The sequence below is a fragment of the Myotis nattereri genome (genome assembly GCF_964212035.1).
Source record: "Myotis nattereri genome assembly, chromosome: 12".
NCBI classification, from domain to species: Eukaryota; Metazoa; Chordata; class Mammalia; order Chiroptera; family Vespertilionidae; genus Myotis; species Myotis nattereri.
The window spans coordinates 68,426,998-68,442,232 of NC_138087.1; the positions used below are offsets into that span (position 1 = coordinate 68,426,998).

At 44.9% G+C, this 15,235-nt stretch overlaps 1 protein-coding gene across 1 annotated transcript in view; it reads left to right on the forward strand.

Annotated features, from left to right (window-relative positions):
• Window positions 1–15,235, forward strand: part of CDK5RAP2 (CDK5 regulatory subunit associated protein 2) — a 153,939-nt gene that overhangs the window by 108,245 nt on the left and 30,459 nt on the right. The window contains exons 22-24 of the mRNA XM_081103379.1: window positions 605–836; window positions 2,115–2,691; window positions 4,386–4,618. Of these exons, the coding sequence (XP_080959505.1) occupies window positions 605–836; window positions 2,115–2,691; window positions 4,386–4,618 (1,042 nt within the window). The remainder of the gene's footprint in view (window positions 1–604; window positions 837–2,114; window positions 2,692–4,385; window positions 4,619–15,235) is intronic.

The window sequence follows — 15,235 nt, forward strand, 5'->3', positions numbered from 1 at the left end:
GTGGAGTTGGTGTGATTCACCAGGACAGAGACTTTCTCAGTGCTGTAGCTTTGGGGACATGGGATGATGGTATTGAAGAGTTGAGTTCTCAGTTGACTTTGGAGTGTCCGTGAGCCATTGAAAATGAAGATGTCTAGGATAGGCAGGTCCCGAGCTTTGAGCCTGGGAAATATTTATTGGATTAGTGACTCAGTAGCCACTGAAAACTGTAGTAAGAGCTGGTGCCAGTGAACTAGCAGGGGTGGAAGGCAGATTGGCCTAGATTGAGGAATGGGTGGAAGTGAGGAAATAGGCCAGAGGAAGAAAATGTTTCTCAGAAGATTGTGTTGCAAAAGGACTGCCATATATTGAACATCTGGAATGTCTAGAGCGGGTCAGTGGGTCAGGGCCAAGAGGGTGTCGAGCAGGAAAAGCTTGGCACTTGCTGGTCAGAGGAGGGACTTGCCAAGATACAAGCTCTTCAGACTGGGAGGCAAACACAGATGCCAGTAGAGGAACCAGAAGTCTGGATAGCGGTTTGAATTCAGATTTATAAGATTGGCCATGAGACTGTTGATTATGCGACCACAGGAAGTATATTCACTGTGTCTCTGTATGTTTTCAGGATGCTAAGAAGTCCCGTTTGCCCATCCTGATAAAACCATCCCAGTCGCTAGGAAGTGTGTTTCGGCTCCCAGCCACGCAGGAGGTGGTGGCCCAGCTGCAGGCGCAGATCTTGGAACTGCAGGGGGAGCTGAAGGATTTTAAAATTCGCAACAAGCAACTTCACCAAAAGTTAATTCTGGCTGAAGCAATGATGGAGGGGAGCCCAGTGCCAGACAAAACGCTACAGAAAGGTAAGCACCTAGAAAAATGTCTTCTCCGCAAGCTAGATGAATGACCCGATTGAACTGCTGGAAATGTCAGCCTTGTTGTTTAGAATTGCAATAAGTTCGAGTATAAATTTCATGAATTGCAGTGATTAATCTTGACTCTTGACAAATACACAATTGAGGGAACACAATAAGGAAAATGAATCTATTGTTTTCACTTTATTCTGAGTCTGGATACAGGGACTTGTGGTGCTCACAGGTCTTGCGAGGTCACTGCTCCCCTCACTTGGGATTGCCTGCGGTCCCCCAGATGTGATGACTTGAACCTGGACTTTTTTTCTGGCTTCGTCTGTGGATTTTTAGAATGCTCTGTAAGAGGTATTTTCCATATAATTTTAGGTTCTATCTTGGATTTACCATAGTTGCGGTTTCAAGATAAGTTGGCCTTTGGCAGGATTACTCTTCTCTCCCTCCCTTCCTCCTTCCTTCCCTTCTCTTAATCCATCCATCTACCCATGCAGGCATCTATTCACTGGTTCAGTGGATATCCCTGAGCATTTGCTGTGTCCCGGCCTCATGCAGTGGGTAAGGAGAGAGAGGAATGAGAGACCATCTCTGCCTTCTGAGAACTTCAGGTCTCATGGGATGGGCGCAGATAATTAAATTAACATGGGTCGTGGGTCGGGAGGAGGGTGCACTTCAGAGAGGAAAGATTTTATGGCAAAGCTGACTCAGCCAAACATAGGCCTGGCACTTTGTCCAGGGATTGCCATTTGCACTTACCAATGTTTTTATTTCTTGTTGAGACCCCAGGGTGCCTCAACCATGTGCTACTTCCTTCCAGAGTTTTCCAGAAGATCCTGGGGCCTCTCTGTTGGGAAGGGTGGGCATGAGTCTAGGGAAATCATTTTCTCACTCATAGTTATCTGAGAGCCCAGACTTAAACCATTTCAGACAAGCTGCAGTGTATTTATGCTTTTTATGTCCTGTTATGGCAGCTCAATAGATTAATATTATCTCATAAATTGCATTTTGCCTCCCCAGTGTTTTTATTTCCGTGTTGTATCTTGGTGTTCGTCTCAGTATTTGTTGGCAGGAGGGTTGTTCCCATAGTTAAATTCACTTTTTAGAACAGTTGCTCTGAGGAAGAGGTTGGATTGAGAGGTAAGAAGGAAGACTGCAGTCAGGGGGCTTGTTAGGAGGCCCTTGCAGTGGTCTCAGCTTAGCAGTGCTGCGAGGAAGGACAGAGGGGATGGATTTCAGCACAGGAGACCCACTGACATAAATGTGCTTGATTTTCAGACCCTGAAATTGACCAACCCAGTGACCTTGCCATCTTGCCAACATGCAAAGAGAATCCTTCTGAAGATTTTCAGAGCCCAACTTCAGTAGCTACTTACCTGAATTCCAAGAGTCAGCTTTCCACTGAAATCAGTGTGATTGGAACCGATCAGTGTAAGAACATCGATACCTCAAATGATACAGAAAACTTGAAACAGAAAATCTGTGACTTGGAAACTGAGCTTGAGGGCTACCGGAATTTCATATTTCAGCTTCAGAAGCATTCCCAGTGCAGTGAGGCCATTATCACAGTTTTGTGTGGGACAGAAGGGGCTCAGGATGGCTCCAACAAGGCCAAGGGTCATACTGATGAAGAAGAAATGACCTTTTCAAGTTTGCACCAAGTACGTTATGTGAAACACATGCAACTCCTCCATCCACCGGACCCAGAGATGGCTGATGACAGGATGCTGGAGAGCCTTGAGCAACAGCTGATAGACCAGGAATGTGAGCTGCAGAAGGAGCACAGTTCGAACATGGAACTTTTCAGTGATGTGCATGACCTGCAGAATAAGTTCAGAGATCTCTCGCCCTCAAGGTACATCCCACTGTTGAATCCTGCAGTTTCCTTATGTTGCCACTAGGTTGAAGCCAATGAGCTGAAAGGGACCATGAGTGGGGTGTGTACTGTGGAAGGCTTGGTGCTGTGGGTGAAGGCAGTTAGGCCCTGCCCAGAAGTGAAATGTGAGGCCACAGAGAATAGTGCCTGCACACATGCAAGTCTTGTATCCTCTGCAATTATCAGGGCAGATTTTGCCTTCCTCTGATTAGGGCCTCAGTAAACGTTTTATACCAGTCACTTGTGATTAGTAGTATGTTTGCTGAATGGCAGTGTTCACTTCTGGACACTATTACTGGCTTTTACTTACTGTGTTGCAGAACTGAAAGATGTCCTAGGCAGGTGGGAAGAATATAAATATTTTCCATATCTTTACCATTGAAGTTCATCTTAAAGAAACAAGCCAGTGTTAAAAGAGAAGAATTCTTAGGTCATGAAGATATGTTTTATGAGCCTAGATACATACAGCTTTGCTTCAGGAGATCTGGCAAAAATGGGATCATTTGTAAAGTTGACCTTCATTCGTCACTAATTTGAGTCAAACACATAGTTCTGGAGCCAGAGTGAATTTTTCAAGACTTTTCAAGACTTGAGATTGAAGGAAGCTTGTATTTATTGAAAGGCCGTTGTGTCAGACCTTCCAGTGGGCACTTTTCTTATTTAACCCTCAAAATCACCTGAGGAGGAGTTGTTATTAAATATGTTTTCATAGATGAGGAAATTGAGCCTCATAGAGGTTGCCCAGCCCACAGTGACCACTCTAATACTTGTGTTCTTTCTCATCCATTCAACTGGCCCCCACCCGCAGTACTGCAGTCACATGATTGTATGTGCAAACTGGGGGCAGGTGGTCACCAGTCCCACACACTGTCGTCATTTTTGGGAGGAGGAACATGTTGACCTGAGGGCTTAGTGTCTGCCAGCTGCTCTGGAGCCAGGTTACTGTGGCCACAGTTTCTGTGAGCCACGGTTTCCTCAGTGCCTCCCAATTCCTGAGCCTTACTAGGAAGCCCAGTACAGTGGCATAATAGGGCGTGGGCTCTGAAGGCAGAGCTGTGTTTGAGTCCGAAATCTTCACCATTTAACTAACTTTGTGTCTCTGAGAGTCAGTTCCCTCTTCTGTAAAAGGGGAGGTTCATACATTTAATGGAAGATTGGGAGGATCAGGTAACTTATAAAAAACACTTACTACAGTGACTAACAAACACGTCATAGACCCTCCATGATTGATAGTTAGGATCCTGACTATTCCTTGACCTTTTGGTTGAGATGAGAGAGTCCTGTCTTTGTTTTCCGGCCTATAGTTTCTGTTTTGTTCTTCATGGAATTTGTGGTGGGTTCCCTGTCCCTTGGGCACTTGTTTCTACAATTCGGAATAGGATTTTTGAAGAGTGTATGGATCTGATTGTTTTCTTGAGTCCTTGCCAATCTTACTTTAATTGGGGGCTTCATAAGGTTAAAAATATTGCAGAAGAACCTTTGTTCCAGCATTTGTTAGCTGTTCTGAAATTGAAGGAGTGACCTTGTACAGTTTCAATTTTTCTAAAAGTATATATACGTGTACAGCTGTAGGCTTTTAAAAATTGTGCTCTGTCATTTTTCCAATTAGTGTTAAGGTCACAAAAATTCAATTCTAAAATGGCACACGCATTTTCTTTCCCCCCTTTTATCAGATACAATTCATTAGTTCAGTCCCAAGCTAGGGAGCTCTCCCTTCAGCGGCAGCAGATCAAGGATAGCCATGACATCTGTGTCATTTATCGTCAACACATGAGCACCATGATTAAGGCATTTGAGGAGCTGCTGCAGGCCAGCGATGTGGACGACTGCGTGGCTGAGGGCTTCCAGGAGCAGCTGAATCAATGTGCCGCGCTGCTCGAGAAATTGGAAAAGCTGTTTCTCAACGGTAAGTGGGGCGAGGCACTCGAGTCTTAAGGCACATCAGTAATCGACCCGGGACTTCTTAGAGGGCCCAGGAGGAACTGACTCCTTGGTCCCACATACCTTCCACCCTGTGCTCTGATGAGGTGACAACAGGACCACACTGACTGCTTCTTTCTCTTGGTGACCGTTCCACTGTTCAACCTGGGCCCTGCCTTGGGCTGGCTGGTGGGGCACACAAGTGAAGCCAGGGGGAGGTGCTGCCCCTCAGCACCTGCCACATGGTGGTTGGTTCATCCATAAGAGAAGACGGAAATTGGGGTGTTTTGTTGTTGTTGTTTTGGTAAAAAACACGTGAGTTTTAAATACTGGCAACAACAAATAAACCAAAAAACCCCAAGCTGTTTTTTTAAAATGTATTTTTATTGATTTCAGAGAAGAAGGGAGAGGGAGAGAGAGATAGAAACATCAGTGATGAGAATCATTGATTGGCTGCCTCCTGCACACCTCCTACTGGGGATCGAGCCCGCAACCCGGGCATGTATCCTTGACTGGAATCGAACCCGGACCTTTCAGTCCACAGGCCGATGCTCTATCCACTGATCCAAACCGGCTAGGGCTGAACTTTTATTGGTTAAAAAATACATTCAATTGGATGGGTAGGAAGAGATCAACCAAAGAACTTGTATGCATATATGCATAATCCATGGACATAGAAAATAGGGCTGTGAAGGCCTGGGAGTGAGGGGAAGGGGGCGAGAGGGCGCTAGAAGAGGTCAATGGAGGGGGAAAAGGGGACATATTACAATAAAGATTATATATTTCTGTATATTCAAAGGCCAGAGGTGGTCAGAAGAGGGATGAAAGAAAACCTTTGCTAACCATTTGCCATATGCTAGGTACTTTAATAAATATTACTAGTTTAATAAATATTACTATTGTAAAATGTTTTTAAAAAATAATTTGCAATTTTCTGAGACTACAACAAAGAACTTCCGTATAACATTCATGCAGCCTTGTCAGTGCTTGAAATTTTGCCACATTGCTTTATCATTCTCTCTCTCTCTCTCTCTCTCTCTCTCTCTCTCTCTCTCTCTCTCCACACACACACACACACACACACACACACACACACACACACACTGAGTGGCCAGATTATTATGACCACCTGATGTTTGTAGGCAAATTAGCTATAATTTCATGCTGAAGTTGCTAGAGGGCCAGACCATTATAAATAGGGAAGCAGGTTGTTTACCATGACAGTAGAAGTGATTTTTTCTGAAGATATGGGTAAGCAACGCAATTTAAAGCCTTTGAACATGGATACACACACACACACACACACACACACACACACACACACACACTGAGTGGCCAGATTATTATGACCACCCCATCAGTACTTCGTTGGCCACCTTTTGCCTTCAATACTGCGGCGATTCTTCTTGGTATTGACTCTATGAGATGTTGAAAGGTGATGCGAGGAATCTGACACCATGCCTGATGAATAGCACTGTCCAGTTCTGTGAGATTTGATGGTTGTGGAACCAGCTGCCTTATGGCTCTTTTAACTTCGTCCCACAAATGCTCAATTGGATTGAGATCTGGTGATTGTGGGGGCCACCTAAGCAAGGTAAACTCTCCCTCATGTTCTTGAAACCACTCCTGCACAATACGAGCACCGTGGCATGGTGCATTGTCTTGTTGGAAGAAGCCATCTCCATTGGGATACGCCATCAACATGATAGGCTGAACTTGATCAGCAACGATACTTAGGTATGTTGTGTTATTCAGATGTTGTTAAACACAAATTAAAGGGCCCATATCATGCCAGGAAAACATGCTCTAAACCATAACACTGCCCCCGCCAGCTTGAAGGGTTGTACTCATACATGTGGGGTGCATGCTTTCATGCTGTTTCCACCAAATTCTCACTCTGCCATCTGCATGATGCAACTGGAAACGTGATTCATCGGACCACATGACTTTTTTCCAATGCTCAACTGTCCAATCCTTGTGTTCCTGTGCGAATTGGAGACGTTTTATCTTGGTAACTGCAGACAGCAAAGGTGTTCGAACAGGCCTTCGACTTCCATATGCCATATGCTGCAGTGTACGGCTAACTTGCCTACATCCTCAGGTGGTCATAATAATCTGGCCACTCAGTGTATATGTGTGTGTGTGTATATATATTAAAAGCATAATATGCTAATTAGACCAGATGTCCTTCTGAACAACCTTCCAGACGAAGCCAGGGCTGCAAGGGAAGCCCGTGTCCAGGGTGCCAGTGGGAAGCTGGTGCCAGCAGCCCGGGGGAAGGAAGGCCTACTGTTGCACGAATATTGTGCATCGCTCCTCTAGTATGTATATATCTCCCACGTTCAAAGGCTGTTAAATTGCGTTGTTTACCCATATCTTCAGAAAAAAATTACTTCTACTGTCATGGTAAACAACCTGCTTCCCTATTTATAATGGTCTGGCCCTCTAGTAACTTCAGTGCGAAATTATAGCTAATTTGCCTACAAACATCAGGTGGTCATAATAATCTGGCCACTCAGTGTATATATATATGTGTGTGTGTGTGTGTGTGTGTGTGTAAGAGGCCTGGTGCACGACATTCGTGCACTGGGGAGGATGGGGGGTCTCTCAGCCCATCCTGTGCTCTCTTGCAGTCTGGGATCCCTCAGGGGATGTCCACCTGCTGGCTTAGGCCCGATCCCTCAGGGTGCAGTCAGACATCCCTCTTGCTATCTGGGGCTCTTGCAGTCCGGGACCTCTCGCTCCTTACCGCCTGCTTGCAGCGGAGGTGGGAGAGGCTCAGCTGTGAGGCTTTTGGCTGAGTAGTGCTCCCCCTGTGGGAGTGCACTGACCACCAGGAGGCAGGTCCTACATTGAGCATCTGCCCCCTGGTGGTCATTGCACATCATAGCGACCAGTCATTCTGCTGTTCGGTTGATTTGCATATTAGGGTTTTATTATATAGGATAGGATATATACAGACACATACACACCTTATTTTTTTCCTAACCCTATGAGAGTAGATTGATGATATCATGTGTCATCAGTCTTCCTAGATACTTCAGACCAAGACCATTCTCTTAACCACAATGATCAAATCAGGAAAAAGTATTTTCTAATATATAGTTTATAGTCAAATTTCAGTAATTGATTCAATAATGTCTTTTATGATCCCACAGGCAACTACTGTTCTGGACTTTCCGTAGATTAGTCTTGTCTATTCTTGAACTTCATGTAAATGGAATCATACCGTAGTAAAAATATGTCTTTTATGAGTGTTTTATTCCCGATCTTGATCCAGGATCCGGCCCCCACACTACATCTAGGTGTCCCAGCTCGTTGGTGTCCACTAGTCAAGTAGTTCGCCTTTCGTCTTTCATGATATATTCCAGGAGTTTGGCTACTTGCTCAATTTGGGATTATCGGTTGTTTCCTCATGATTAGATTAGATGCATTATGTGACTTTGGCAGGAGTACTGCATAAATGACTGTGTTCTCATGGTGTCATGTTAAGGAGGCCCGTGATATCAGTTTGTCCCATTTTTGGTGGTGGTAACTTTAATTCCTAGTTAAGGTAATGGCTGTCAGATTTCTTCACTGTAGTTTACAGTATTTCTCTGTGTAATTTAAAAGTAACTAATGAGGGATACTTTGTAACTCTGAAGTATTTCATTCCTCTTCAGACTTTTATCCATGGGATTTACCATCCATTGAGGATTCTTGCCTTAGTCATTTATCACTGTGATGCTATCGTGGTCATTTTTTCTAATGCCATCATTCCTTCATTTATTATTAGATGGCATCTGTTATAAGGATGAATTCTCCCTTTATCTCCTTTTATTTATATAGTTATTGTTTGTTTATTATCAGTGTTGACTTGTAGATTCTTCTTTTATTCAGTGGATTATGTATTATCCATTCTATCATTCATATTAATGCTCAAATTGTTCCAGAATCAGCAGGTGGCAGTTCCTTTTGACATGTCTCCATCTTTTTGGGGGGCACTTCCTAGCCCCAAAGATGTTCCAGGCTGGCTTGCTTTTTCTTTTTTTTCTTTTCTTTTTTTTCTCACTGGAGGATATGTTCTTACTGATTTTAGAGAAAGGGAAAGGGGGAGAGAAAAAGAAAGAGAAACATCGATGTATAAGAGAAACATGGATCAGTGGCCTCCCATAGCCAGTCCCATTGGGGACTGAACCTGCAATCTAGGTAATCTAGGAATTGAACCACACTGGCCAGGGCTCCAAGCTCATTTTATTCTGTCTTTTCCCCTGAATCAGCCATTTCTCTTAAGTAGCCCTGGTTCATTTTAAAAGGCAATGCCATTTAAAAACCAAGAGTTGATGCTGGCTGTGTTTATTGCTACTGGTGTGTAATTGTTTCTAGGTCCTTTAGCCAAAGAACAAAGATATATGTTCACATACATATATATACACTGACACACACAATATATCTATAGATGTATAAAAAGTATGTATGTTTAAAAGTATCCTATATAATAAAAGTCTAATATGCAAATTGTCCCCTTGACTGGGAGTTCAACCGGGAGTTTGACCAGGGGGTGGGGCTGGCCAGCCAACTGCCCACAGCCCCTCCACCTGGCCGGCCTGGCCCAATAAACCCGGATTGGGGCTGGCCGCCGGACCCCACCTGTGCACGAATTTGTGCACCGGCTCTAGTATAATATATTAAAAAAATCACAGTGGTACTTCCAATTTCTATTCAGATCCACTCTGTGTTATTTTTTGCCTTTCTTCTATATTTGTGTTTCTTTTCTCCTGGCTCTCACAATATCAACATATCTGCTCATTTGCGTAATTCTATAATACACTCAGAGTTCCAGAATCGCTTTGCCCATACCCTGGTGAAATACAAACCTAAAAGAGTTCAGGATTTGTTTATAGTTATTCTTGTTTTCAGGCTAAGGGCATTTAGTCAGGTATTAAATTTAGTTATTTGGTTTCATACAGTCTTGTTAGGTTATTTATTTGAAATACAGTCAGATTTTTGTTTTCTTTCTGTTTGTATTCAATTTTAGGGTTCCCCTGTCCTTATTGATTTAACTTAGTTTTATTTTTTGAATGTGAATAACATTAATGTGGTTCCAAAGTTAAAACTTTCATTCTTTTAAATTGCTTCTATGAAGTCATTATTTTTGTCCCTTTTCTTTATGTCCATTAGTATTACTTTGCAGTCTCCCTTCCTCTCTTAAACCCTCTGGATCGGGGCTCTCAGACATGCCAAGCTTTCCGTCTGGATGGTATTTGCCAGAGTCACTAAAAACTTGCACTTACTGAACCCAGTGATTCGTTTCAGACTGCATTTCACTCAAACCCACAGCAGTTTTGGTTTCTGAGATGAAATCAGTGAATCAGTTCTGCACCCACCCCACGGGCTGCCCCTTGGAAGCTCTCCCTTCAACCTGGATTCAGAGTCGGGCCAATGGTCACTCCCTTGCTGCTGCCACCGCTCCAGATTGCCGTTGCCACCTCCCGTGGGTCATGGCAGTCCTGTTCTCCCTGGGCCCGCACTCCCACCCTGGCCCCACTCCTGTCCATTTCCACACAGTAGTCAGCAATCTTTTTGAAATGTATATCTGGGCAGTCCATTCTCTGCTCACATCAGAGGCTTTCCTGTGAGCCGTGAGGGTTAAATTAAACGGTGTGAGGCTTGTAGGTCCTGCATGCTCACGAGGATCTGCGCTTGTGAGTTAGGGGCCGAGTCTCCAGAACAGCCTGGTGGACGGAGGAGCTTGGCCCTTACAAAGGAAAGTCAGTTGCTCAAAGTCACAGAACTGGGATTTGACTCCAGTTCTTCTCTCTTCATACCTATGGTACAGATGGTTCAGGAAGGTCTACATATGTTCAGTTTAATTTCAAGATAGAACGTGGGGTAGCTTGGCCTCTGAGCCCCGGGAATGTTTTTCCTTGATTTTTTGAAGAGCCCAGCAGCCAGGCTGGTGGCAGGTTGATTCTCTAGGCCCAGATCTGCGGGGCCCGTGAGGTCCCCCAGGGCGTGGGGGCACTTGGCTTCCCAGCTTTATGGAATCTGCTTTCTTCTGGTGAAGGGTTTCCAAATAAGCTAGTTTTCATTTTATTATTGGGGAATAACGGGTCCTCAAGATGGAGCTGCACCTTCCAGGGCCCCAGTGCTTCCCATCTGCCCCTGCAAGCCTTCCACCTGGGCCCAGGAGGTGGGGCTGAGAGAGAGTGCCCGGCACCAGCTGCCCTTCCTTGCTCGTTCAGCCACCCCCTTGATTTATTTTTTAGTTATTTACCTTGACAAGCCCGGGGAGATCCCATTCTCTGTTCCTGCAAAGCAGGAGTATTTCAGTCTTGGCAGACAACACAAACATAGAACTTCATTTTCTTCTCCAAAAGGCGCAAAGGTCTCGGGAACCTCATTGCAACTCTTTTCCTTGGAGAATAAAATAGAACAGAGGTGGGTCCTTCCTAGATGCTATCAAAGGTCTGGCTCCTGAATTATGAAATGAGCTTACCACAGACTAGTTTTATATTTGAGGCAGTGGCATAGCATGAGTTCTTAAAAAATTTAAATATAGTCTTTTTTTATTAATACAAAGCAGTACATGTTTATTGTAGAATAACAGGTAAGCAAATACTCCTGTAATTGCACCATTTATACCGCAAAACATGAACACCCTGGCGTTTAATATTTTCAGACCTTTTTAATATATATTTGTATTTTTTTGTGGAAGTAGGACTGTTTGTAATCCCTCCCTTTGTTCAATTATAGATGGTAAGCATTACTCTACATTGTAAGTTCTGGTCGCTACTGAGCATTCTTTTGTATGAATGTACCATCATTTATTTAATCATCCCCATTAGATGGACGTTCAGGTTGCTCTCAGTTTGGGGCTATTGTAATGAACACTGTGCACATCCTTGCTATTTCTTTGTTAATATTTGACTGGTAGAACCCGAGAAGCAGGGTGATAGTGTGGTTTCCTAATGCTTGTCATGAGAGCTGACAAGAGTAGGTCTGGGGCCCTGCAGATTTTGTGAGTATGTGTACTTTTCTGGGGTGAGGGTCTAAAACTTAGATTTTCAAAACAGGCTGAGCCTGGCTGGTGTGGCCCAGTGGTTGAGTGTTGACCTATGAACTAGGACAGTGGTCAGCAGACTGCGGCTCGGCAAATCGCGGCTCGCGAGGCATATGCGGCTCTTTGGCCCCTTGAGTGTGGCTCTGCTCTTTATTCATTTATCAATTGAATACCAAAGAGCCGCATGTGGCTCACGAGCCGTGGTTTGCCGACCACGGAACTAGGAGGTCACTGTTCAATTCTCAGTCAGGGCACATGCCCGGGTTGCGGGCTTGATCCCCAGTACGGGGTGTGCTCCTGCTGCAGTCCCTTGCTCGTTCAGCCACCCCTTTGATTTATTTTTCTGTTATTTACCTTGACAAGCCCAGGTCCGATCGATGATTTTCATCATTGATTTTCTATTTCTCCATCCCTTTCCCCTTCCTCTCTCTGAAATCAATAAAAAACACACACAACAACAACAACAAAAAAAATCGGCTGAGACCCCAGTATAGATCAGGAACTGGTGTTGCAGTCCCAGGTTTCCCACCATTTCCTTGTGCATGGTACCTCCCAAGACCAGTAGCATAAATCGGGATGGCAGTGTTTGTCTTTAGGGATGTTTGAGTAAGCCCTGGCGAAGGTACAAAGAAGATGAAATACGTATAGTCCCTTTCCTGAGCGTGCTTGGCAGGTGCACCAGGGTTAGCCACATGAGTAGACAGCTGCTGGATCCTTCCCCTTGGCTCTCCTTGGCCTGCAGGGATGAATACATTTCTTTTAAGGCCTTACACCAGTGGTTCTCAACCTTGGCTGCACATTAGAATCACCTGAGAATCTTTTTAAAATCCTGATTTCTGGGCCTCATCCTGTGGAAATTCTGTTTCTTTGTTACTAATGTGGCCCTACCCCATAACAAATACATATTGTTTTTGTGATTAATCACTATGCTTTAATTATGTTCAATTTGTAACAATGAAAATACATCCTGCATATCAGATATTTACATTACGATTCATAACAGTAGCAAAATTAGTTATGAAGTAGCAATGAAAATAATTTTATGGTTGGGGGTCACCACAACATGAGGAACTGTATTAAAGGGTCGCGGCATTAGGAAGGTTGAGAACCACTGCTCTAGATGATGATGATGATGATGATGATAAAGGTGAAGCAATGAGGAAGGCTGGTCATTGTCAAGTGCTTCTATATTCTGGGCATTGTGCTCAGCCTATGAGGTACTTTTTATCTTCATTTAATGAATGGGGAACAGAGAGGTTGATTTACTTGCTCAGGGTAACATAGGAAGTGACAGAGTCTGGATTTGAGCTCAGACATTTGCTTCCACACCCTAACCTCCTGACCACCATGGTTTCGTGAGTCTCACACTCCTGTCACATTAGGGGTCTTGGTCAAATGTTTCTGTGGGTCAGGTCTTGCATGCCCCCACTTCTGTGATTCTCTTCAAACCAGTCCCTTTTCTAGAAGGCTTTTACTGCCTCTCCACTTTCCTTGTTTACCCCCGAGTAGAGCCAGTTTGTTCCTTCTCTTTACTGCTGGGCTGTTTGTAGCACCCAGCTGACAGTCACATCTGGGCTTATGATGCAGGCCATGTGCTGGGATGGAAAGAACCAAACCTTTGAACCCAAACCGACTTGAGTTCACATCCCATTTGGGTCAGGTAGGAGTTGCCAGGCTGTGATATTTGATCTTAATTCTGCGTAATTGGTCGCTTTTGAGCTAGGGAGTACTGTTTCAAAAGAAGCTTTTTAAATGGTGGCAGTGTACAAGGATGGATCAGTGCAGAGAGGAAACTGGAGATGGGTCAACCAATTACACGTCTGTCCTGCATAATAATTCTCTTGCTTGTTCACATATGGATTCAATAACTACATGTCCTTTCATTTGGAAAGATGAAGTCCCCTCGCTGGCACACAGCTTCTGGGGGTAGCAATAAGACGTACCTGAGAGATGGGAGCAGTAGCGCGCTCATGACATTCTTCCTCCGCTTTTGGAGTAGCCTGACAGATGGTATCCTGTGATCTGCATGCAGGCAGTTTCCACCAAGAAATTCACTGCATCAGCTGTAATGATCGCCATGTGAATCCCACTATAGCAATTTGTCATTTGGTTTTAAAGAACACTGTTGTGATGGGGATTGGGTGGAATGCAGTTGTGGAGTCATCACAAGCCCCTCAAAGGATCTCTTATTTGAAGAAGAACCCATTGCTGCTGGTGGCATCAGGCCACTTCCTTCTTTGGTCATAAGTTTTGTTAGAAATTGAGAGGTTTTTGATAGTTTTGAGATCAGTTTGTGAATGCCTAAAATCTGCCCCAGACCAAGGGTCCCCTGTCCCGAGAACTTCCCGAGGAGTGAATGGTGCCCATAAAGAACAGTGGTAAGTGTGGAGTTACTGCTGGCCTGGCCGGTGTGTGTAGAACACCTAGCTCGTTGGAAGGCTGGGCTGCAGCAGATGGCCCCTCCTCGGGGTCTGTAGGGCCCAAATCTCATCATCCGCTGAAAGTTGGTGAGCAGCCCCAGTGCAGGTGGGAGATGAACGCTGAGTTGTTCTTTGGATATGCAGTTGTCCCTGTCCGTTCGTGGTGGTCTTGCAGTCGGGACTTCTAGCCTTGGTCTTGGAACCTGACCCAAACAAACAGAGATTCCCTCTTTGAGGAGGAATGTGGAGAACAGAGAGATGGAGCCCTTGGGAGCATCCATCATGGTAGGGGCCAGTCAACCCCTCCCGGGAGCCCAAATAGCATGTCATTGCAGGATGTAAGCAAGAAGATGGAGACGTGGATGTGTGGTGGAGATGTGTGGGAATGTTTCTGTGTCCCTTGCTAAACAGGAACCTGCAGGAAAGGAGGTGAGAGTGTGCATTGGGCAGAGTGAGGGAGTGGAAGCAGTAGACCTCCTGGATTTTTCACTTGTAAAATGGAGATACTGACACTGGGCCTGTAGGATGGTTGTGAGGCCTGTTCTTTAATATCAGTGGTTATTATAGAACCATCCTCAGGGCCCGGCTCCTGGTTGCTCAGGCCTGTCTTATTCTGGTGCCCACAGAGCCCTGCAGTGGGAGGTGACTTTCAAGCACAGGGTATAGGGCTGTGACCGGCAGCCCAGTGGCTGGCATGGCGGGTGGAGGGGGAGCCCTGGCAGCCCTCCAGCCAGCTTGTGAGTTCATTCGTGGGAACCACAGACAGAAAGCAAATGTGCGAGTCTCCAATGATCTTCTCCTGGGGCTGTGGTGCTGTGAACTCTCCTTTAGGAGTCGTTTTGAAAATGGTGCGTGTGGGTGTAGTTTAATTGTAGGCTCATTTTTCAAGTACGGCTATGGAAGGGTTTGTTTTGTTCTTTAGCCACACGTTAGTTTCTTCAAAGAGCTCATCTCAGTCTGCAGTTTCCAGAGTTCTGAAGTATTTTTCAAATAAAGTTGTTAGTCTCTTTGAAATCTGGGCTCAGGTGCCTCCTTTCAAACAGCAAATGAGGACCTGCAGGAGAGAGAGGAGGATCTTTTGCCCAGCTATGCTTTGTTTCATTTTGTTTTCTTTTGTCATCCCCCTGTTGTAGAGACTGGC